Source organism: Berghia stephanieae, chromosome 2 (genome assembly GCF_034508935.2).
Source record: "Berghia stephanieae isolate SIO BIC M18660-M18661 chromosome 2, UCSD_Bste_1.3, whole genome shotgun sequence".
Taxonomy (NCBI): domain Eukaryota; kingdom Metazoa; phylum Mollusca; class Gastropoda; order Nudibranchia; family Aeolidiidae; genus Berghia; species Berghia stephanieae.
In genome coordinates this window covers 5,144,692-5,169,691 of record NC_088361.1, presented here as the reverse complement: position 1 = coordinate 5,169,691, position 25,000 = coordinate 5,144,692, and the positions used below count along the sequence as shown (strand labels likewise).

Sequence of the window (25,000 nt, the reverse complement as noted above, 5' to 3'; positions counted from 1 at the left end):
GCTTTATGTCTTTGTCTTGGAATGAGATTACTTGGTTTTGTCCTGGTCCTGGCCGGAGTCCTAGCTCGGAGGGAAACAGTCAAATGCATAGTTATTGTTTTGGGAGATGATGTTTTTTTCCTTGTAAATCATCTCTCTGTTATGTATTATTATATTTGTTATTTTGAATGTATAATGTAGGCATTTGAGTGTACTCCTCTTTGTTGGATTTTGTGCTTGTGTCCGGATGAGACTTATAGGTGATCTCAAACTAAGTACGTTGGTGGTATGCTCTTGGAATCTACATCTGATCCCTATTTGTTCTCAGTTCCCCTATGTCTTACTTTTTCTTGGGTGCTTTAATTGTAATTCTAGACCTTTTTACTATCCCATTTTCTTCCTTTTTACTGGCGCTGATATAACCTAAATGTGTTGGAAGCGCCGTAAAACCCTTAAAAACAAACAAAACAAACAGATAATTGGATTGATATGTTGATTTTTTTTTTTAAAGGTTTTCCTGCGCTTGCCATATTTCACCAGATAAAGAAACAGTTACAAGATCTAGATCTAGTTAAGCATCGACTAGCTCAACAGAAATCAGAAGAAGATCCAAGAACAAAAATACCGTAGTAGATAGTCTGAAATCATTAACAAGATCTACACTATCACCAGGATAGGATTTTATGGGCCCCGTTCCAGAACAAAGACACAAAGCACCATGCCAAGAACGACGTGCACATGTTTGCAAGTCTTATAAACGAATGCAATTATTGGCTTGATTTAACATTGTTGTAAAGGACAACATTTTGCGTTGGTTTGAGAGTGTATGTATTTCCATTGCAACGATAAGCCCATAACAATTTGGGTCATCAGACCTGCACATAAGTGCACGTCGACGTCTGACTCTAACCCACATCTCATCCAATCCAATCCAATCCAATCCACACTGTTGCAGCTTCACTACTGAAATGGACTCAACATTTGTGTATTGTGGGATGGATATAGGTTATGGCTCTATCACAATAATCATGTCCTCCTGTGACGGAAGTGGTTTCTAATTCACAATTAAATTTCTAAAAAACTTTCAGAATTTGTCAAGGTTGTCATACCCTTATTGAATGTGTGCATTCCCTAGGCAGTGGCGTAGCTAAAACGAGCGCTCCTTTCTTCAGTTTTGTTGGTGGTCTTTGATTGGGATGGCTATTAATTAATTGTCCTACTATGCCTTTCAAGATCTTCAGTTTATGTTTTCTCCAGCTCTCTTCCAATGTTACCCAGCTGCTTCCTTCCTGTCATCATGATTTTTCCCCCCACTTTTTCTGTTGTCATAGTTGTTATGGAGAAATATGATAAAAGCGAAATCCACTCACTGATATTTATTTAATCTTTAAAAAAAGAAAGAAAAAAAAAAACAGCAAAAAAACCCCGGTTGTTTTCCTTTTGACCGCCGTGCACATTTGTGGGTCTGACAACCGAACGCAATTACTCTTATATTTAATCAACGTGTACATATAGTATACCATAATTTTGCGTCATTTTTTTTTTTTTTTGAGATCTCCATTATAACTTAATAAATATAATAATAAATAATAAATTTAGTTATCAGACTTGCAAATAAGTGCACATCGGGTTGAATATATCTATGTAGTTGTCAAAAAAAAATATTTAGCGTCTGTTTTCCACTACAAATCTGAGTAAGTACTTAAAAGTCGGGTTATCACACCAGCAGATTAGAAAACAAGTAGTAAAAAATGGTAAAACTCTGTCATATCTGCATCTGTCGCCTCTTCTGTTGGTGCATAAACTTGAATAATATTGGTGTCAACTACAGGTCCTCTTAGCTTAACCAGCAAAACTCTGTCTGAGATTGCTACGTGCCCTTTGTAAAATTTGGTTGATTTTTGGTCTAAGATCATCCGTACTCCTTTTTGGAAAGAGGTTCCACCACTCCATATGATCTTATATGTCATGTTGTTTTCTTGTTTTGACATGGTTCCCTGCTCTTTCCATCTCATCTCTGCCAGGCCAAGAATATTTATTTGGAGCCGTTTCATTTCTTTCAGAATGTTGTTTAGTTTTCCTTTTTGGGCACAGGTCCTGACATTCCATGTCCCAATTTTGGTTTTGTCACATTTGTTAAATTTATTTCGCCTAGTAACTGGCTGACGGTTCGGTGTGACCTGACGAATATCACGCTCCCAACCGAGCGAGGCAGCAGTCTTCCGTGAAAACATGCTCCCCTTTACGCTGTCACCGTTTAACTTTTTGGACTTATTCATGCAGTTAACTCGGCAAAGTTACAAGAATGGTTTGCCATTGCCTATTCTTGTCGCCCTCTGCAGTTGGCCAGCTTGACCTGTTACCGTTCGACACCACGAGGAGGTTGCAGTAGGGCTTGATGATGATCTATCTTTGCAGACTTGGCATCATCCATTTGTCGAACTTGCAGATATGACAGAGTTTTACCATTCACTAGACAAAGCAAAACGAATGTGTAAATCACAAGAAGTCCTTATGGTAATGGGGGACCTAAATGCTAAGATTGGCAGAGGCAGAGATGGTGACATAATCGGACCACATGGACTCGGAGACAGAAATGAACGAGGAAACATCTGGGCAGATTGGTGTAGAACAAATAAATTAATGATTTCAAACACCTGGTTTCAACAACACCCAAGAAGAACCTGGACATGGCAATCACCAGGGACAGAGCAAGGAACCAGATAGACTTTATAGCAGTATCATCAAGATTCAGAAATGGCATATTAAATTGCAAAACCTACCCAGGCGCCGATGTAGACAGTGACCATGTCCCAGTTGTTTGTACAATAAGGATAAAGTTTAAAGCTATTCAGAGAACAGCTGGTAGAATAAAGAGGGATTACAGGTTATGCAAAGACAATGGCATACAAACAAAAATGAGAGAAGAATTTGAAAATGCACTCATGATACAAAGCCAAAGTGAACCTGATAATGAAAAATGTGAAAAACAATTTGATATATTCCAAAAGTGTGTCAAAGCAACTGCAGAAAAGCATTTACCAATAGCTCAAATAAACAGCAAAAAGGAATGGATGACAAATGAAATTCTAAACCTATTTGAAGAAAGACGAAAATGCAACAGAGGGTCTGCAGAATACCAAACATTGAACAACCACATTAAATCCAAATGCATCGAGGCACACGAGAACTATCTAGACTGGAAATGCTGCGAAATCGAAAGAGAATACAAACCCAACCCCCAACAAGCTCACCAAAGAATAAAAGAACTATCAGGGAAAAGGAAAAGCAAAGCAGCAGGAAGTTGTATCCAAAACAAACAAGGGGAACTGCTATTTGAAGAACAACATATAGAAAGCCGATGGGTAGAATACATAGGCGAACTGTACAATGATCCAAATAGAAATGAACCACCACTGAAATTCAAAGAACCATTAAGCGGACCAAACATCACCAAAAGTGAAATTGAACATGCCATGGAACGAATGAGGGATGGTAAAGCAACAGGCCCTGATGAAATATCTGTAGAGGTATTAAAAAGCCTAGGAGATCTAGCAATTGATGAACTTCACATATTATTCAACAATATATACAATACTGGGAAAATTCCAGAAGATCTCTGTAACTCTATTTTCATAGCAATACCAAAGAAAGCAGGTGCAGTCAGATGCGAAAATTTTAGAACTATAAGTTTAATAAGCCACATCAACAAAATACTGTTGCGTATAATTATCAACAGGCTAAGGAATAAGATTAACCCCGAAATCGCAGAAGAACAATATGGATTCCAACCTGACAGAGGGACAAGGAACGCAATATACCTCCTCCGTGTTTTAAGTGAAAGAGCTATACAGGTTCAGGCCCCACTATACCTCTGTTTTGTCGACTACAAAAAAGCTTTTGATAGAGTACGCCACGAAGAAAATACTAAAACAACTGCACTCCATTGGCGCTGATGAGAAAGACCTCAGACTCATGCAAACATTATACTACACCCAGCAGGCATCTATCAAAATCGGAAACTCTACAGGAAATTCCATTCCTATTAAGAAAGGAGTCCGTCAAGGGTGTGTTGCCTCACCAGATCTGTTTAATCTATACCAAGAAACAATCATGAGGGCATAAATAATATGGAGGGAATAAAAGTGGGAGGTCACAACATAAATAATATAAGATATGCAGACGATACGGTACTCATTGCAACATCAGAAATCCAACTTCAAAAGATTGTTGACAAAGTGGTAGTAGATAGTGAAGCCAAGGGAATGGAAGTGAATATCACCAAAACGGAATGCATGGTAATACAGAAAAACACCGAAAACAACAACACCTGCAATATAACGATTCACGGCGAGCAACTTACCAACGTAGAAAGTTTTAAATACCTAGGTTCAATAGTGACAACAGATGGAAGATGTAACCGAGACATACGAGCAAGAATAACTCAAGCCAAACAGGCCTTCATGGACCTGGGAAACATTTTGAAAAACAAACAGATGTCGTTCGGGATTAGATTCCGAGTCTTGAAGTGCTACGTGTGGCCAATCTTGTTATACGGATGCGAAAGCTGGACGACAAATGCAGAAACACAAAAGAACATTGAAGCTTTTGAAATGTGGTGCTTGAGAAGGATGCAGAGAATATCGTATACTGCACACAAAACGAACGAAGAAGTGCTAAAACAAACATACCAACAAAGGAAACTAATGCCCTTAATAGTGGATCGACAACTATCCTTTTTCGGACACATAGTAAGGAAAGATAAGAATGAATACCTGGCAAGTTGTGGAAAAATACCTGGTAAACGCGCCCGGGGAGACAAAGAAAAACACTCATAGACCAACTGAAGGGCTTCACCAGCCTAACAATCCAAGAGCTGTTTGAAAAAGCAAGAGACAGGGAGGAATGGAGAGAGATAATTCATGCAGTATCCGAAGCCTGGACCAGGCATGGAACCTAGAAGAAGAAGAAGTAAAAAATGAATATAATAGAATCAAAAAAGATAAAAAAATACTAAATACGGAATCTTACTATTACAATACTTACAAAAAAGGACGTGCCAAATATTTCTCTACCGTCTATCTGGGTTTTAGGTAATGTATTTGTTATTGTTGTTTTAGATGTTGGCTGAAGAAGGGTTTGCTTATATATATTCGTTTGTGTTTAATGGTTTTTACAGTTGACAACTTCCAGCAGCTTAGTATCATTTCAAATTAGTACCAGTCGCTTTTAACGAAAGAATCCAGGCAAAAAATCAATAAATAATCTAAAAGAGGATGGCTTCAACGGAGTTTTTAGTAGAAATAAATCGTGACTCGGGGGTGGGAGCAGACAAAATGGAAAATCTCTCTCTCACTTCCTCCCCCCCCCCCCCCCCCCCCCCCATCCTTCACCCCGCAAATTGGGGATCTCTATTGATCTTGTTTCTCATTAGTGTTTTCAAGTTCTTGGTATCACATATTATTATCATGTATGACCCACCGTCGTCTTGTTGGGATATAACAGGTACCAAAAATGTGTGTGATTCCCCCATCTTTGAGTCACCAGGTCCTCCAGGTTGGGGTTGGCAAAGGGTTAACACCCCTTTCCGTAAAACTCAAACCGTTACAGAAACGCAGACGGACAAACCAAATCCTTTTTTTAGCTTGGGCGACCGAAGAGTTTCTGGAATGACAGAATTTATGAGTTAAAGAAGCTGATATACAGAGAAGTGGTAAGACATGGAATGAGATAAAAAAAAAGTTAGCTCAGGACAGAGAAGGATGGAAACTGTTTGTCTGTGGCCTATACCCTGACCCAGGATGAAAAAGGCAATGACGGTGATGATGAAAAATGGATTTTAAAGTTCAAATGACAATCAAGAAATTTGACATTTTTGTCAGTCTAGGTCCCAGGTTTGAGAGTTTTTGCCAAGACGAGGGTCATTTAAATCGGTCAATACACGAAGGACGAGTTTTCAGTCCAAATAAAAAAAAAATACATATCGTTCCAGAGTAGAGCTGTCAATTGGTTAATTGGTTCTAGCATGTCATTTTGAGAGCTGCTTGTGGTTCATTCATGGTTCAGATTTTAACTCGTTTCAAAAATTAACTCAAGCCTCATATTTTCGACTATAAATCGATTTTTGAGTTTTACACGACCCCGGTACAATAACGTTTAGAGGACGATGGGTTGTATCTGAACAAGTGTGTATGAAAAGTGCCAGACAAAGCAAGAAAGAAAAATACAATAAAAGAAATAACCATCTCAAAAAATCAGTCGACCTTTGTTTGTTGTTTGTTTGTTTTTAAGGGTTTTACGGCGCTTGCAACACATTAAGGTCATATCAGCACCAGTAAAAAGGAAGAAAATGGGATAGTATAAAGTTATAGAATTACAATTAAAGCACCCAAGAAATGAAAATGTAAGACAAAGGGGAATTGGTTCAAATAGGAAACAGACGTAGATTCCAAGAACACACTATCGAAGTACTTAGTTTGAGATCACCTAAAAGTCTCATCCAGACACAAGCACAGTTCCCAACTAAAAGGGATAAACTCAAATGTTTACAAATCATATATCATAATATGTAAACAATAAGTGCATAACAGAGAGATGATTTACAAGGAAAAAAATGTCATCTCCCAAAACTCTAACTATACATTTGACTGTTTCCCTCCCAGCTAGGGTATCCGGCCAGGGCCTCGACAAAACCAAGTAACCTCATTCCAAGACAAAGACAGAAAGCATGTTGGAAAACAGATATAGGGGGATAGAAGACACAGTAAGTGCCTCCCTGCCCACTATTGGAGGTAACGAACCCCACTCAGTCAGTCTGTCTTGACCCCAGCCGTACACCATTGTTCAGATCTTGTTTTTGTTTTTGAGGGTTTTACGGCGCTTGCAACACAAGGTCATATCAGCGCCAGTAAAAAGGAAGAAATGGGATAGTAAAAAGTTATAGAATTCAATTAAAGCACCCAAGAAAAGGTAAGACAAAGGGGAATTTGTTCAAATAGCAAACAGATGTAGATTCCAAGAGCACACCATCAAAGTACTTAGTTTGAGATCACCTATAAGTCTCATCCAGACACAAGCACAGGTCCCCACTAAAAGGAATACACTCAAATGTTAACAAATCAAATATAACATGTAAATAAAACATAATACAGTACATAACAGAGAGATGATTTACAAGGAAAAAATATATCATCTCTCAAGGCAATAACTATACATTCGACTGTTTCCCTCTCAGCCAAGGACTCCGACCAAGGTCAGGACAAAACCAAGCAATCTCACTCCAAGACAAAGACAGAAGGCTATTGGACAACATAAGAGGGGATAGAAGACACAGCAAGTACCTCCCTGCCCACTATGGGAAGTAGGAACCCCACCCAGATTGTTCAGATCTTGATCCTACACTGCGGCCTCGTCCTTAATCTCTTAATTTGGATTGCATATAAAATCGATGAAATGGTAGAACAAAGGAACAAAAACATGCTTTCTATTCCAACGGTAGCGTTTATTTTACAAATGAAACAGTAATGACCTATCACGAAAGGTATTTCAACATATCAAAACACTATAATATGAAAATGGAGATGTATTTAAAACATAGAAAAAAATAAACATTATATATAATATCGTAATGAACATGGGAAAGATATATATATATATATATATATATATATATATATATATATATATATATATATATATATATATATATATATATAGAGAGAGAGAGAGAGAGAGAGAGAGAGAGAGAGAGGCAGAGGTGGAAAATAGAGAGGGGAAAGAGAGATTTGTTTTTCTGTTTAAGAATTTTACGGCGCTTGAAGTCGCATGTCATTTTAGCGCTGGTAACACGGAACAAATTAAAAAATATTATAGGTGTGTACCTTTATTGTTTTTGTTTGTTTTTAAGGGTTTTACGACAATTGCAACATTCAGGTCATATCGGCGCCAGTAAAAAGGAAGAAAATGGGATAGTAAAAAGTTATAGAATTACAATTAAAGCATCCAAGAATAAGGCAGACAAAGGGGAATTGGTTCAAATAGGGAACAGATGTAGATTCCAACAGCACACTATCAGTGTACATAGTTTCAGATCACCTAAAAGTCTCATCCAGACACATGCACAGGTCCCCACTAAGAGAAATACACTCAAATGTTTACAAATCAAATATAATATGTAAACAAAACATAATACATTGCACAACCGAGAGATGATTTACAAGGAAAAAATATTATCTCCCAAAACTAAATTTACATTTGACTGTTTCCCTCTCAGCCAGGGCCAGGACAAAACCAAGTAATCTAATCCAAAGACAAAGATAGAAAGCATGTTGGAAAACAGATACAGGGGGTAGGAAACACAGTAAGTACCTCCCTGCCCACTATGGGAGGCTCAGGACAAAACCAAGTAATCATGTTGGAAAAAAAGATATAGATAGTTCGAAGATGACGTCATTCAGGTCTTTGTTATTGTTTTTGCCATCCCCGTTTATGTGTAATGCTCACTGAACTGTATTAACCTGACTATAAACGTTCATGGATACACACAGTTTTGTGTGTTGGTCCGTTATACTTCCGGATGGCAATGTTATGAGCTTCTTAGCCAAGCGCATACTATCTATAGAAGAAAGATGGAAGACACAGTTATTGCTTTCCTGCCCACTATGTCTGTACTTTTAACTCACTCAACCCTAAGACCGACTATATTCGTAGTTTACCCGGGTTACTTTTACCCCATGCCTATTCATTACATTTTTCTGAGACAAATTATAGGGTAGTATAAAAGCCAATGTTTTTGCATGTTAACGGTACTGTAGTTGAATAAAACAATCTATGTACATGCTCATTTTTAATACATTTTTCCAATTTTGAAAAGCAGCAAAAATGTCTAGGCTTGAGTGAGTTAAATATATAAAAGAACATTTGGATGGTTAAAACAGTTCACACAAGTAGAGCGAACTATCAATGTGTCAAGCATGAGAACAGCTAAATTCTCATCCAGATACTAAGACATGATCCAACCAAGAGTCGAACTGTCAGACACTACCAGTAAGAAATAATAGATAAATCCATCGGACTGTTTGTTTCCCTCTTTGCAACAGATTCCAGGTAGGGCCAATGTGAAACCAATTCATGGACCCGTTCCAGTACAAGGAATCAAAACCACATGGAAAAGACTACTGATAATGCCATGGTGGAATACAGGAGATAGAACAAGAGTCGCCGTTTCTGGGAAATTCCACTCGCCGCAAAGAGAGAGAGAGAGAGAGAGAGAGAGAGAGAGAGAGAGAGAGAGAGAGAGAGAGAGAGAGAGAGAGAGAGAGAGAGAGAGAGAGAGAGAGAGAGATTAATATTAAGTTAATTAATAAAATAATAATAAAGATAATATCATGTTTTCCGAAATAAAAAGGAAGTGAGCAGTCTTTTTTTATTTTCAAAATGAGCGAGAGCAACAGTGTATAATACAAATTCTATAAAAAGGAACAGTCATTTTGGGTGAAAATCTAAACCTGAGACTCAAGTGGGTATTTAAAAATATTACATAAACACCCACAAAATATGCAGAATAGAAAGTAGAATAAACAACAACAACAACAACAACAACAACAACAACGATATGAATGGATAAAAGCCAAGCTGATTGGACGATCCCAATTTCCATAATATTACAACAATACTCTGGGAGAACACGAATTTACAAGTCGTGTGGCCAGGAAACTTTCCCTTCAATTATCGATCGATTAAAATGGCCCTCATTTCGGCAAAAACTCTCAAATATGGGAAATGCGAAGTCCCAGGTTTGAGAATTTTTGCTAAGATATGAATCCTTTTAATCGATCGATAATTGAAGGACAAGTTTTCTGGCCGAAATTATAAATTCGAGTTTTTCCAGAGTACGGCAGAGTTGTGTAAAAACAAAAACAAAACATAACAAAAGAAAAAAAACCCTAGAAGAAAAAATAAAACACTCACGTTATCACACACACACACACACACACACACACACACACACACACACACACACACACACACAAATTCCAATGCCCTGCTTAAAATTCTCAACATTATTTACAAAATGACATATAAACAGACAAACTATTTCAATTCATTCTCACCAATTATTACAACTCCAATAGATGCAATTCAACGCTTCATTTTCATTTCCTGATTATTTATGACGCCGTATCTACCATCACCGGCGCCGATGGCATAAGGGATCGATGTGCGCACATAAAACGCCAGAAAATTCTGATCAGGTATTCCCATCGCCACCACTTCACCCCCCCCCCCCCCCCCACCCAAAAAAAAAAACCAAAAAAAAAACAAAACAAAACAAAAATAATAATAATAAAAAAAAAAACCAACAACAAAAAAACAAAAAACAAAAAACAAACACAAACAAAACAAAAGTACCAGCTTTTCCGGAGTTTCTTGCTACTGTAATTAAGTTCTTTTATCGACGACACGGACTCACAGCAATTGGATACCTGTATCACTTGCTCAGACTTTTCTTTTTAGCAATCTAACATCCTTTATAATACTTTGAGGTCCTTCTTTCACCAGGGAGGTGGAAGTTGATAGAACAATTAATTGGACATGATATCCGTTCAGATAAAATACCAGCCAGTCGTGCCAACACACAAACTATGTTTAACTTTAACGTCAAGAGTCTGTAAGAGGGATTTTGGTGAGAACTAATAACTCAACTGATGATCTAAAGGCTTTAAGACAATCAATTTTATGATCACAGGAGGGGAGATAAATATTTGATCAGAAAGAGTACAGAGCCAATATTTCCCATCTCGCCTGACACTAATACCAACAAATCAATATTAAGATTGTGGCCACCTAAAAATATCCGGGTGAAAAAAACCGAGAATGTGATTTTGTTATGTCAAAGAATTAATTGATCGTTAAAGGAAACAAAAAATGAGGAGAATCTACGTACGTTTGGGTAAAAAACACAGTAAGAAGACACAGTAAGTACCTCCCTGCCCACTATGGGGGGGGGGGGGGGCAGGAACCCCACCCAGAATCTAGTCTAATGCTACCTACTAGTCTCCACATCTGACAGAAGTACTTGATCCTGCCATCATCATCATCATCATCAATGTAAAGAAATGCCTTCTAGGTAACAAAGGGAGATAGTTGTCATACCCACCAAGGTCTCGGGTAGAATCAAACCCATATAATTAAATGATTTATGAGTGTAGGATGGGTGTTGGAATAGGGACTCCCTTGTTTTCGCCGTGGGTGGTGTAGACTATGAAGGCAATGAAAGAACGGAGGGTTATCATGTTCCATCAGTGTTAAAACACCCTCATCAATCTTATGCATCAACCGAGATACCGTTAGATACCCTGTCCTATGTTTCGGCTTGGGCCGATGTTCAACGGGCAGTCTGCGATTTGAGGTCGAAGAAGGAAGACCTGTACAGCCTGTGTGTTGGCTGGAATTCTGTTTGGCTATGTTGAAGCCACAGTGAAAAGGGCCCAAAGTGGCCAGTATTTTATGTCGCACCCGAATATGGGCTCTCAGGCGATATGTGTTGGGCCTGTGTGTTGGCCAGCATTGTGTTTTAGGCTGTATTGTAGCCGAAGTGGGCCTAATATGGCCAGTATTTTGTATATCGTACCCGGTTATGGGCTCTAAGCGATATTGTGTTTTTGTAATTTGTGCTCGTGAAGAGCTGACGGGGCTAGGACATAGCGCCCGGTAAATGCGTTTGCATCTTTGAACTTTGTAATTTTGACGGGGCTAGGACATAGCGCCCGGTAAATGTGTTTTGAACCCTTTTGAACAATATAATTTTTGAGAAATATGAACAAAATATATATAAAGATGAGGAAGTAACACTCGATCTATGTGTTTTATTAGGAACAATTTTGGATTTGAACAGGCTGGAACACCGCACCCTGTGTGAACAATTTTGTTGATTAATTTTATTCTCCTTTCGGAATATGAACAGTTTATTTTGACCTATATGTAATTAATAATTTCATTATTAGTGGGAATTAATGGAACGGTTGGAACCTGGGTGAAGTATAGTTTATTTTGGTTAAAACTTACATGAATTTTATATTGCATTACTACTTTTTACTTGTATGTACTTTTGATTTTTCCTGTCAATATATGCAATGTTATTCTCTTTTGCTCAATAACTATGAGCTGCTCCCCTTTCTTTTACTTTAAATAAATAATAATGGCTCTCTTGTCAGATACGGTGTTCTGTTGGTGATTGTAACGTCCACGTCTACCTCTCCACACTTTAAGGTCATAAGCGGCCTTCGCATCCATTGCGAGTTGCGAACGCACCTTGTGACATGAATTGGCGCTGCGAGCAGGGTTTCTTATTGTGTGGTTTGGTGGTCTGACGTTTTACATCAACAGACACCTTCGTTTCTGAGAAGTCAATGCCTCTTATTGTTGTGGGGATTTAGAGTCGCTTCCTGTACTGATGCATATCAGGGGTTGGGCTGTCAGATCTAATTTCAGGCGCTACTTCTCATCATTTAACGACTATGTACTGTCTGTAATGTAAAGCTATAGTTTGGGTTAGTGAAATGATATCACGTAATTGTTCAGGCGTAACAAGGTTACACTGATGTTGTAGGGTACGCGCGGCGTATCGCTACTTATTGTTTTGTTCATAAAGCGAGTGAACCACGAACTATGAAAGGCCAGTGTGATGGGCTTTAATACTTTAATTTGATTAAAGTCTAGATAATGTTGTTTTGGTATAATGTAGTGGTCATCGCTTGATGTTTTAACTTTTTGAACTGACGAAGCGTCAGCTGTTATTACTGATTTCGCTATTGTTTGTTTGACAATAGGTATATTGGGTAGATTTTTATCTGCATTTAGCTGATCCTTCTCTTTTTATATTATTCAATCTATCGATTTTTTTAAAGTACGTTGCGATAAATATTTTGTCATTATGGATGTGGAACGGTTGTTAAAATGTGGGGAAAAGTTGGGTTTACATGGCGACGAACTGAGAGTGTGGGTGGAAGAAAAGTTGGAACGGGACAGAGAGGAAAAGGAGAGAGAGAGGTTTGAGAAAGAGAAAGAGCGTGATGCAGTCGCAGAACAAACGAAACAACAAGCTCTTCTTGTTGAAAGGCAGCTGGAACTAGAGCGCCTAAAAATTGAAAATTCAGTGGTCCCGGTTCGAACCCCTTCCTCCACTGACAGTGAACCCTCGACTGGCAGTTGTGGAGCTAAAAGTCCTCGCCTGCCATATTTTGATGAATCGAAAGATCAGATAGATAGCTATCTACTCAGGTTTGAAAGATATGCAACCGTAAATCGATGGAGAGAAGAGGATTGGGCGATTCATTTGTCGGCGTTGCTTAGAGGCAATGCGTTGGACGTGTACACTCGCTTGGACGAGGTAGACGCTACCCAGTATGATAATGTAAAGTGCGCGTTATTGAAACGCTACAATTTAACGGAAGACGGCTTCTTAGAGCGTTTCCGTAAAAGTAGACCAGAAATAGGAGAAAGGATGGGTCAGTTTCGAACCCGTATATCCACATATCTGGAAAAGTGGATAACTATGTCCGGCAAGGATAGAACAAAGCCTGAGGACATCTTGGACTTGATTGTTAAAGAACAGCTCGTAAATGTTTGTAACAAGGAGCTGGTGGTTTTCCTGAAGGAAAGAAAACCAAATACATCTATGGAAGTAGTCGACACTGTAGAGAAATATGTCGAAGCGCACGGGACTGCCGGCGCTTTCTCAAGAACTGTGTCATATCAGAATGACAAGGTTCCAAGCAAACAGCAAGATGGTCACAAACCTGTCATGAAACCAACTACTTCAGTAATTAGATGCCACAACTGTTTTAAAGTTGGACATTTGAAGAGGGATTGTAAGAACAGACCACAAATCTCTGCAATACAAAGAGACACGAAATGTGGATACTGTGGTCGTAGGTACCACTCCACTGAGCAGTGCTGGGAAAGAAAAAGGATGTAGAATACTGATAAGAAGACTTTTGGAGTAGCGGCTATGAATACTCCAGAACCGCTGCCGTGTTGTAACAATGCACAACATCATGTTGCTAACAATGGTATCATGAACAACACTAACTCTCAGCGTCAAGCGCCGAGGGAAAATAAAGAATTTTGACAATTAATTACGGTGTCCGCAGCATGTTCGGGACACGCGATAGAGACGACAGGCACAACAAAAAGTATTTTAATACTTAATAAATAATATTTAAAAAAACAACAACACTTTTTCATGAATTTTTTCTTAATATTTGCTAACTAAGATTAAAATAAACCCAAAATAAAAATGTCAGCGAAGGTCTGAAAACTACGTGAAAAGGGGCAAAAATGAAATACAACCAAATGAAATAGTGTGATAGAAGAGGCAGCAAATGGTGAATTCACCAACCCAGAGTCGCTTCATTGTTGTTGATCTCATGGCAAGGAATTTATGTCTCAAGGCGAAAAATATAAAATTAAAAAAAGCCCTGGTATAATCACAGTTATTGAAAATTGGAACCAAAAAGTCTCTTCTTCATGGAGGTAGTGATCGTAGTCGCCGTGAAGTGGTCCCATTATTTAATTTAAAGGGAGATAACTGGGCTGATCCCTGAACATTGGAAAACAAATAACTTCAATTCCATGAATTGCGTCCCCTGACATGATGAGAATGATTTCGTAGTTTGGTTTTAAGGGTTTTACGGCGCTTGCAACACATTTAGGCCATATCAGCGCCTGTAAATAGGATGAAATGGGATAGTAAAAAGTTCTAGAATTACCATTAAAGCACCCAAGAAAAAGTAAGACAAAGGGGAATTAGTTCAAATAGGGAATAGATGTAGATTCCAAGGGCATACTATCAGTGTACTTTAATGTTTCATCCTCACCCAAGCCCCACTAAGAGGAATACAGTCAAATGTTTACAAATTATATATATGCAAAATAAAAATAATAACGCATAACAGGGAGATGATTTACAAGGAAAACAAATATCATCTCTCAAAACTATAAATATACATTTGACTGTTTCCCTCCCATCCCGGGTATCCGACTGGGGCAGGACAAAATCAAGTAATTTGAGTCCAAGACAAAGACAAATATAGGGGATAAAAGACACAGAGTAAGTGCCTCCCTGTCGATTATGGGAGGTCAAGAACCCCAGCAAGGACTTCTTAGTTAAAACGGTTAAGACTATGTCTGGTTTTGGTTGTGTGTTTTTGTTTTTGTTTTAAGGGTTTCACGGCACTTGCAACACATTTAGGTTATATCAGCGCCGATAAAAAGGAAGAAAATGGGATAGTAGAAAGTTCTAGAATTACAATTAAAACACCCAAGAGAAAGTAAGACAAAGGGGAACTGGGAACAAATAGGGATCAGATGTAGATTCCAATAGCATACCACCAATGTACTTAGTTTGAGATCACCTATCCTGGTTCAGGTTGATTCGGATGTTTTACACCAAACCTTAAGAAAGGTAATGCCCATGGCGCTGAATAACACTACCTCAAAGTCCCGAACAGGCACACCAGTACAATGAACTGGTAAACGAATCGTTAATATTGTAACACACAAGAACAATACGCACACAATGGCCTTGAGTAAGTCGGCATATCACCTAGCTGCACTGCGGCTGATGACTGGGTTATCCAAGTCTTCCATGGAATAAACCATAAAGACAAATTTTGCCTTTTCTGTTGTCAAGGGAATTTATTTATTTATTTATTTATTTATTCAGCTCCAGACTGCTGCCCACGGATAGGGTCATCTACAAACGTGAGAGTAAGGAACAAAATTGTGGTCTGTAGCTTTTTCTTACACAAATATAGCAAAAATTTAATAAGAGAATGACATTATAAATATTTATATAATATCTGAGAGAGAAAAAAAAAAAAAAAAAAGAGAGAGAGAGAGAGAGAGAGAGAGAGAGAGAGAGAGAGAGAGAGAGAGAGCGAGTGAGTGAGAGAGAGAGAGAGAGAGAGAGAGAGATAAAGAGAGAGAGAAAGAGATTGTTTTTTTGTTTTTAAGGGTTTTACGGCGCTTGCAACACATTTAGGTTATATCAGCGCCAGTAAAAAGGAAGAAAATGGGATAGTAAAAAGTTCTAGAATTACAATTAAAGCACCCAAGAAAAAGTAAGACAAAGGGGAAGTGGGAACAAATAGGGATCAGATGTAGATTCCAAGAGCATACCACCAATGTACTTAGTTTGAAATCACCTACAAGTCATCCAGACACAAGCACAAAATCCAACAAAGAGGAACACACTCAAATGCTTACATTATACATTCAAAATAAAAATAATAATACATAACAGAGAGATGATTTACAAGGAAAAAATTATCATCTCCCAAAACAATAACTATGCATTTGACTGCTTCCCTCCCAGCCAGGACTCCGACCAGGGCCAGGAAAAAACCAAGTAATCTCATTCCAAGACAAAGGCAGAAAGCATGTTGGAAAACAGATATAAGGGTATAGAAGACACAGTATGTACCTCCCTGCCCGCTATGGGAGGTCAGGATCCCCACCCAGAGAGAGAAAGAGAGAGAGAGATAAAGAGAGAGAGAGAGATAAAGAGAGAGAGAGAGAGAGAGAAAGAGAGAGAGAGAGAAAGAGAGAGAGATAAAGAGAGAGAGAGAGAGAGAGAGAGAGAGAGAGAGAGAAAGAGAGAGAGAGAGCGCATAAGACCTTTCAGCTAATTTATTAGTATCCCAATTCAATATTTCTTTAGTTAGACAAACAGCGACCAATAACGTAATGGGCCACTTCGACTTGTATAGAATCCACAGTCAATGACAATTTGAATTTAATGATAATTAATGATAATAATATCTGTAACAACAATAATACCAGTAATCTTGTTAATAATAATAATGATAATAACAATGATGATAATGATGATGATGATGGTATTGATAATAATAATGATGATGATGATGATGATGATAATATTAGCAACAACAACAACGATAATAATAATAATAATAATAATAATAATAATAATAAATAATAATAATAATAATAATAATAATAATAATAACAACAATAATAATAATAATAATAATAATAATAATAATAATAATAATAATAATAATAATAATAATGACAATAACAAGAACAATAATAATAATAATAATAATAATAATAATAATAATAATAATAATAATAATAATAATAATAATAATAACAATCATGATAATGAATTTAACCACCTTGAATCATCTATAATGAAGAAATTGAGTTATTTAATTGATCATACAAAACAGTATCTTTCATTACGTCTCCTATGTACAATATGAAATGCACCAACAAACATCACTTGCGAAAAAATAAAAAAAAATAAGAATTGTTAACTTAATTAATCATAAAACAATTGTTATAACAAATTCATTTTATTAATGTACATGCTATTTGTTGTAAAAGATAATATTTATATATAGCTTTCTATAATTAATATCATTTGGCAAGATATTCCCAGACCCGTCAGAAACTCGCATTCATCCAATTCTTCTTGCATTCAATAAATTATACCTTACTTAAATCTGAAATTTGATTTAATTTTAGTGGGTTTCGGGCAATACTGCCTGGTCATTTCAGCGCCAGTGGAAATTAAAACGAAATATAGCCAAAAATATTACGTCTCCCCTTACACTGCTGTACTTTAAAAAAAAACCAAAAACAACAGGGACACAACCCCCCAAACCCCCCCCCCTACCCCAATCAAATTAGGTAGTTTCTGGGATATTTTTGTTTTTGTGGGTTTTTACAATAGAGACACGTATATAGGTCACATATCTGCTCCATTAAAAAGAAAGAAGAAGGGTCGGTTAAAAAAGTAATTTTCGATTTACAATTATAAGCACCCGAGAAAGGGAAAGAGGACTGTTCAAATAGGAAACATAAGTCGATTTCAAGAGAAAACTATTAATATCAATCAGTCTTTGTCAAACCTAAGAGCTTGCGTAAAATAAGTGAACCCCCCCCCCCCCCCCTCCATTTTTTGGAACTCTCTCCCATCTCACGTGAGACGCTCGGATTCGTTGACAACTTTCAAATCTTCGCTTAAAGTTTTATCTTCTTACGTCATAAGTTGCAATAGATAGTATGCGCTTGTCTAAGAAGCTCATAACATTGCCATCTGGAAGTATAACGGACCAACGCACATAACGGTGTGTATCCATGAACGTTTATAGTCGGGTTAATTCACTTCAGTGAGCATTACTCATAAACGCGGATGGCAAAAACATCAACAAAGACCTGAATGACGTCATCTTCGAACTATCAATACCATTATCGTATATTGTTGTTGTTAAATTGAATTCGTATCACTTTTCCACCAGACTTGTCTTACTGTAATAGGTTTTGTTTTATAGCACTGTAAAGCGCGTAGAGCCTGTGACAACTGGGTAAAGATCTATATAAATGTCATTTATTATTATTATTGTATTAATATGTGCTTAATTCGAGATCACCTTAAATTCCCATCTCGACACAAGCACAGAATCCTTCTATGAGGAATGCACTTAAATGTTTACAGAATATTATATTCAAAAGAAAAACGCTTTAATACCTCATTAAAAAAAAGAGAGACGACTGTAAAGAAAAAAAATATCATGTCCTTAAACTAATCTAATACATTTGATTGTTTCTCTTTCAACCAACGAACCCAGTCAGGGCCAGGACAAAACCAAGTAATCAAATTCCAAGACAAGTTCAGAAGGCAACCCGGGAAAAGGAAATAAGATAGAGGGATAGAGGGTTCACCAAGAGTGACCTCCCCGTCCACCATGAGGGATCACAAAATCCCATCTTAAGGTGAGTAAATATTTAATTCAGAAAAGTGAGTGGAGCAGGCACTTATGTTGGTAACAACAAGATATGAAGTGAATAGAAAAGTGCCAGAAGACAATAGAGAATAAAAATTTTTTCGCGGCGGTGGTGGGTTTGAACCTGCGACCTTATTGGTACGACAACTCCGCCTGGCAGGTGAGAGCGTGGCTCTACCGTGTGAGCTATCCACGAACACAAAAATATTCGTTTCAAACTCAAAGTCATTACTAGATCCCTCTCTCACCCACTTCTTGAGACCGCCGATTCGTTCGTACACCACCATCGCGAATAATTTTGACCAGCAGTTAAGCTTAATAGCCAATATTCTCAACACAAACATATAACATAGAAACGATTGAGACATTGAGTATGCTCCGGTGTATGGGGTGAATTTTTAATTCAGAAAAGTGAGTGGAGCAGGCACTTATGTTGGTAACAACAAGATATGAAGTGAATAGAAAAGTGCCAGAAGACAATAGAGAATAAAAATTTTTATTCTCTATTGTCTTCTGGCACTTTTCTATTCACTTCATATCTTGTTGTTACCAACATAAGTGCCTGCTCCACTCACTTTTCTGAATTAAAAATTCACCCCATACACCGGAGCATACTCAATGTCTCAATCGTTTCTATGTTATATGTTTGTGTTGAGAATATTGGCTATTAAGCTTAACTGCTGGTCAAAATTATTCGCGATGGTGGTGTACGAACGAATCGGCGGTCTCAAGAAGTGGGTGAGAGAGGGATCTAGTAATGACTTTGAGTTTGAAACGAATATTTTTGTGTTCGTGGATAGCTCACACGGTAGAGCCACGCTCTCACCTGCCAGGCGGAGTTGTCGTACCAATAAGGTCGCAGGTTCAAACCCCACCACCGCCGCGAAAAAATTTTTATTCTCTATTGTCTTCTGGCACTTTTCTATTCACTTCATATCTTGTTGTTACCAACATAAGTGCCTGCTCCACTCACTTTTCTGAATTAAAAATTCACCCCATACACCGGAGCATACTCAATGTCTCAATCGTTTCTATGTTATATGTTTGTGTTGAGAATATTGGCTATTAAGCTTAACTGCTGGTCAAAATTATTCGCGATGGTGGTGTACGAACGAATCGGCGGTCTCAAGAAGTGGGTGAGAGAGGGATCTAGTAATGACTTTGAGTTTGAAACGAATATTTTTGTGTTCGTGGATAGCTCACACGGTAGAGCCACGCTCTCACCTGCCAGGCGGAGTTGTCGTACCAATAAGGTCGCAGGTTCAAACCCCACCACCGCCGCGAAAAAATTTTTATTCTCTATTGTCTTCTGGCACTTTTCTATTCACTTCATATCTTGTTGTTACCAACATAAGTGCCTGCTCCACTCACTTTTCTGAATTAAAAATTCACCCCATACACCGGAGCATACTCAATGTCTCAATCGTTTCTATGTTATATGTTTGTGTTGAGAATATTGGCTATTAAGCTTAACTGCTGGTCAAAATTATTCGCGATGGTGGTGTACGAACGAATCGGCGGTCTCAAGAAGTGGGTGAGAGAGGGATCTAGTAATGACTTTGAGTTTGAAACGAATATTTTTGTGTTCGTGGATAGCTCACACGGTAGAGCCACGCTCTCACCTGCCAGGCGGAGTTGTCGTACCAATAAGGTCGCAGGTTCAAACCCCACCACCGCCGCGAAAAAATTTTTATTCTCTATTGTCTTCTGGCACTTTTCTATTCACTTCATATCTTGTTGTTACCAACATAAGTGCCTGCTCCACTCACTTTTCTGAATTAAAAATTCACCCCATACACCGGAGCATACTCAATGTCTCAATCGTTTCTATGTTATATGTTTGTGTTGAGAATATTGGCTATTAAGCTTAACTGCTGGTCAAAATTATTCGCGATGGTGGTGTACGAACGAATCGGCGGTCTCAAGAAGTGGGTGAGAGAGGGATCTAGTAATGACTTTGAGTTTGAAACGAATATTTTTGTGTTCGTGGATAGCTCACACGGTAGAGCCACGCTCTCACCTGCCAGGCGGAGTTGTCGTACCAATAAGGTCGCAGGTTCAAACCCCACCACCGCCGCGAAAAAATTTTTATTCTCTATTGTCTTCTGGCACTTTTCTATTCACTTCATATCTTGTTGTTACCAACATAAGTGCCTGCTCCACTCACTTTTCTGAATTAAAAATTCACCCCATACACCGGAGCATACTCAATGTCTCAATCGTTTCTATGTTATATGTTTGTGTTGAGAATATTGGCTATTAAGCTTAACTGCTGGTCAAAATTATTCGCGATGGTGGTGTACGAACGAATCGGCGGTCTCAAGAAGTGGGTGAGAGAGGGATCTAGTAATGACTTTGAGTTTGAAACGAATATTTTTGTGTTCGTGGATAGCTCACACGGTAGAGCCACGCTCTCACCTGCCAGGCGGAGTTGTCGTACCAATAAGGTCGCAGGTTCAAACCCCACCACCGCCGCGAAAAAATTTTATTCTCTATTGTCTTCTGGCACTTTTCTATTCACTTCATATCTTGTTGTTACCAACATAAGTGCCTGCTCCACTCACTTTTCTGAATTAAAAATTCACCCCATACACCGGAGCATACTCAATGTCTCAATCGTTTCTATGTTATATGTTTGTGTTGAGAATATTGGCTATTAAGCTTAACTGCTGGTCAAAATTATTCGCGATGGTGGTGTACGAACGAATCGGCGGTCTCAAGAAGTGGGTGAGAGAGGGATCTAGTAATGACTTTGAGTTTGAAACGAATATTTTTGTGTTCGTGGATAGCTCACACGGTAGAGCCACGCTCTCACCTGCCAGGCGGAGTTGTCGTACCAATAAGGTCGCAGGTTCAAACCCCACCACCGCCGCGAAAAAATTTTTATTCTCTATTGTCTTCTGGCACTTTTCTATTCACTTCATAAGGTGAGTAAATACATATACACTAATTAATTTCTCTCTCGAATTCATACGATTGAGTGAGAAATCAGACAACTTAAGATATTTATTGCTGGTAGCAATTTTACAATGGGAAAAGTGTCATTGAAATGACATTAAATCATTTTGCGTATTTTTTTATTTTTTGTTTGTTTTTGTTGTTGTTGAACTCAATGTTGAATTATCATGCACTTTTCAATAATGATCTTTATTTGATAAATTGATGCTTCTTAGCACACCCTCCCACGTAAATTACTCCAAACAGAAATCTTACAGAAAGAAAAATCAACTTTCATCTATTTATTGAACTATATTCCACAGAATTCGTCGATTTCTCTTCATTTGTTAATAGGGGGGAAAGTCATAATCTATATTAACTTTGCACGATTAAGTTTCCTACTTTTCTTTCAAAACAAAAAGTGTGTATTAGTCAAGAAAGTTCAATCTCCCTCATCAAATTTACAACACTTTTAGAAAAGACAAAAAAAAAAAAAAAGACACAGGCATCAAACATTCATCACTGGGAAAAATCTGTTCTGAGCAACCTTAAAAAACATGTGTGAATTATATTTTTAAGAGCAAAGAATTAATAACATAAAGTCAACACGATTCTTGACTACAACTAAAATATATGTTACCATTTTCCATCATTATCATACAACAAAATCCTTTCTTCCTTTTTATATCTTTCCAATCTAGATATCTGAAATACACTCAGAGACATTCCTTGCAAGTATCTTCTCAATGAGAAACAAGTAGTCACCATAGCATTTCACGTTATGTGCAATTAATATCAGGAACATAGTAAGTTTGTCGTTTGATTATCTTGATCCAGTGAAATAACGTGTACTTCTTGCCTTTTGAAAACTACTGATTTTACATTGAATTATTACTAACTTATTCAACATAGATGGAATGGGCTCTCTGCGATAAATCTAGTTACAAGACCGATCTGCTTATTTTGGTTGATAAAAAAAACTCCAGTGCAGTAAAAGGTAATCTGTTTCATCTGTTGAGATTTGACGCTTATCATATGTGACCCCTCGTCTCAAAACGGTATTAAGTCGGGATGATTAAGATGCTGAAAATGGAATTTGTAGCCAGAAATATCAGACTTAAGTTGAGTTTATATGCTTTATAGAGGAGAAGGAATATCATATTTTACTGTGCTAAATACCAACGTTTCATATTTTTGACCAGTTTAACTATAATTTGACTTTTTAGCATCTGGTCCATCCCGACATAATACCGTTTTGAGACGAGGGGTCACATATCGAGAATTGCCATTCCAGAGCCAGTAATTTGTTTTCACATCTACCCTTACAGTCATAGCGAGTTCATGAAGCAGGCTTGTTTTAATGTGAAAAACCTTGACGGTATCATCATATTAATTATTCAACACCACATTTCCAATTTTAAGTTCCGGTCGTAAAAATGAATAGAAATCGAAATATCAGGCATGTTATCAATACTCAATCAGACAGATATATTGGTTTTCTTGTTTTATAAAAAAGACAAACAGAGAGGTTAAAAACAGCCAAAATTTACTTTAAAAATAAAATAATTTTTTAGATAAAAAATTTACATTTCAAATCCTTAACAGTCATTGGATTTCAAATCCCCCCCCCCCCCCCCCCCTCCCAAGTTTTCTAACATTTCAAATATCTGTGTGGAACTTTTCCATCATTCTTGTCCAGTACACAGAAGCACACTCCTCTGTGTCACGTGGATAATTCCGTCCTCTGTCATCCAATGACCATCACTAAAGTACACCATGATGTTGTCAACATGAATAAGATGCGTTATCTCAACGTCCCTACCCTTCAGGTACATCCGTCGAGAAATCCACAACAAAACTATGAATTCATAATTGAAAAGGGAAAGGAACTTCTTCTTCCTCTTCTTCTTCGTTCCTCTGATGGACATCTATGGCTGCAGTCCGATATCTGCTATGAAGTCTGTGGTCCGCTTTAGGTCCTCAGCCTCACCATAGAGCTTTGTGTTGAGTGTTGTAGGGGTGACCCAGTGGTTCGAACGTTGCACGTTGTATAATGGGCAAAGGAACAAATACAACCGAGTGCCAACCAAATCCCATCAATATTTTGGACTGAATCAGCAACAGTTCCGTTTAAGTTGCATGGACTGTATCACCCTCATAATATCTCCTGGTAAATCTGATGATGATGATGATAATCAACAATGATGACAGCGAATGGATGAGTTCCTTAATGAATATTAAATTTAGAGATGTTGATATATATATATATAATATATATAATATATATATATATATAATATATATATATATATATATATATATATATATATATATATAATATATATATTCAGCACGTCATTATAATAAACTGTCACAGGGGAATGCATTGAATGCCATCCAAGATATACAAAGATGCCCTTTGAAGGCAGCCATCGCTTTGTTTATATCACTTGCCGAGGTATCGAATTCTAGATTGAGGTTAGCTATCCTTTAAGGCATAAATATTCTTAGGAATCACTTAACTCTATTCTTTCTCCCCCCCCCCCCCCCCCCCCTCCCATAAAAAAAAAAAAAGAGGATAACACAACATCCTGGAAATTTGTTATCGAACAAAAACAAAACATTTTCGCTTCTAAGCATTGAAATATAATCCAAAAGGAAAACTACAGGTTTTTTTTTTCCTTTTAAAGAACACAAAAGTCTCTGACCGTTAAAAGACTTGAAATATCCAACAGAAAGAACACTTTCACTGTCACAGCAATCATGCGTGGTTTTGCTTAAAGCTGTAACTCCATTTGTTTTTTAAAAAAGAAGGAATTTCATCGCATTTATTATGTCCATTATGCATTATCCTCCTCAAATTTCCTTCATTCACCACCAACTGACAGATAGATAAACTAGGAATGATACTTAGGGCTCCGAAATTCGACTCCAATCAACAGGAAGTATGAATGAACCTCAAAATTCAATACTAGAGCTCCAGGTCACGTTGATGCTTTGGGAGGGCATGAAAACAAATAAATGTAAAAGTGCTTGCTTGTGGTTGTAAAATCATCATTAACCCCAAGAGTAATAATCCAATCGAAAATCGACTCTTGTACGTCAATGTAGAACAAAAAAGTTTTTGTTGCAATTTTTTTTATTATCATTGTCATTAGGTTGATTACTCCTGTCCATTAGTTGCCCTCTGGTGGTAATAATAGAATATCTTTGATGATGGAAGGCACGTCGGGCCCGTCTTTATTCATGTCCAACTCGATGAGAAT

General features: G+C 37.6%; 2 protein-coding genes across 6 annotated transcripts in view; both read right to left on the bottom strand.

Annotated features, from left to right (window-relative positions):
• Positions 1–25,000, bottom strand: part of LOC144964205 (ecdysone receptor-like) — a 312,004-nt gene that overhangs the window by 73,166 nt on the left and 213,838 nt on the right. Inside the window, exon 1 of one of the 5 annotated variants that reach the window (XM_078898198.1) lies at positions 4,936–5,050. The exons of the other annotated variants lie outside the window; for them this stretch is intronic. The gene's annotated coding sequence lies outside the window, so the exon portion shown is untranslated. Of the gene's footprint in view, positions 1–4,935; positions 5,051–25,000 lie in introns of those variants that run through there. 5 annotated transcript variants of the gene reach the window in all.
• LOC144966693 (ecdysone receptor-like) overlaps positions 24,290–25,000 on the bottom strand; it is a 2,830-nt gene continuing 2,119 nt past the window's right edge. The window contains exon 2 of the mRNA XM_078903455.1: positions 24,290–25,000. This exon is cut by the window's right edge and continues 167 nt beyond it. Within this exon, the coding sequence (XP_078759581.1) occupies positions 24,911–25,000 (90 nt within the window). The 3' untranslated portion in view covers positions 24,290–24,910.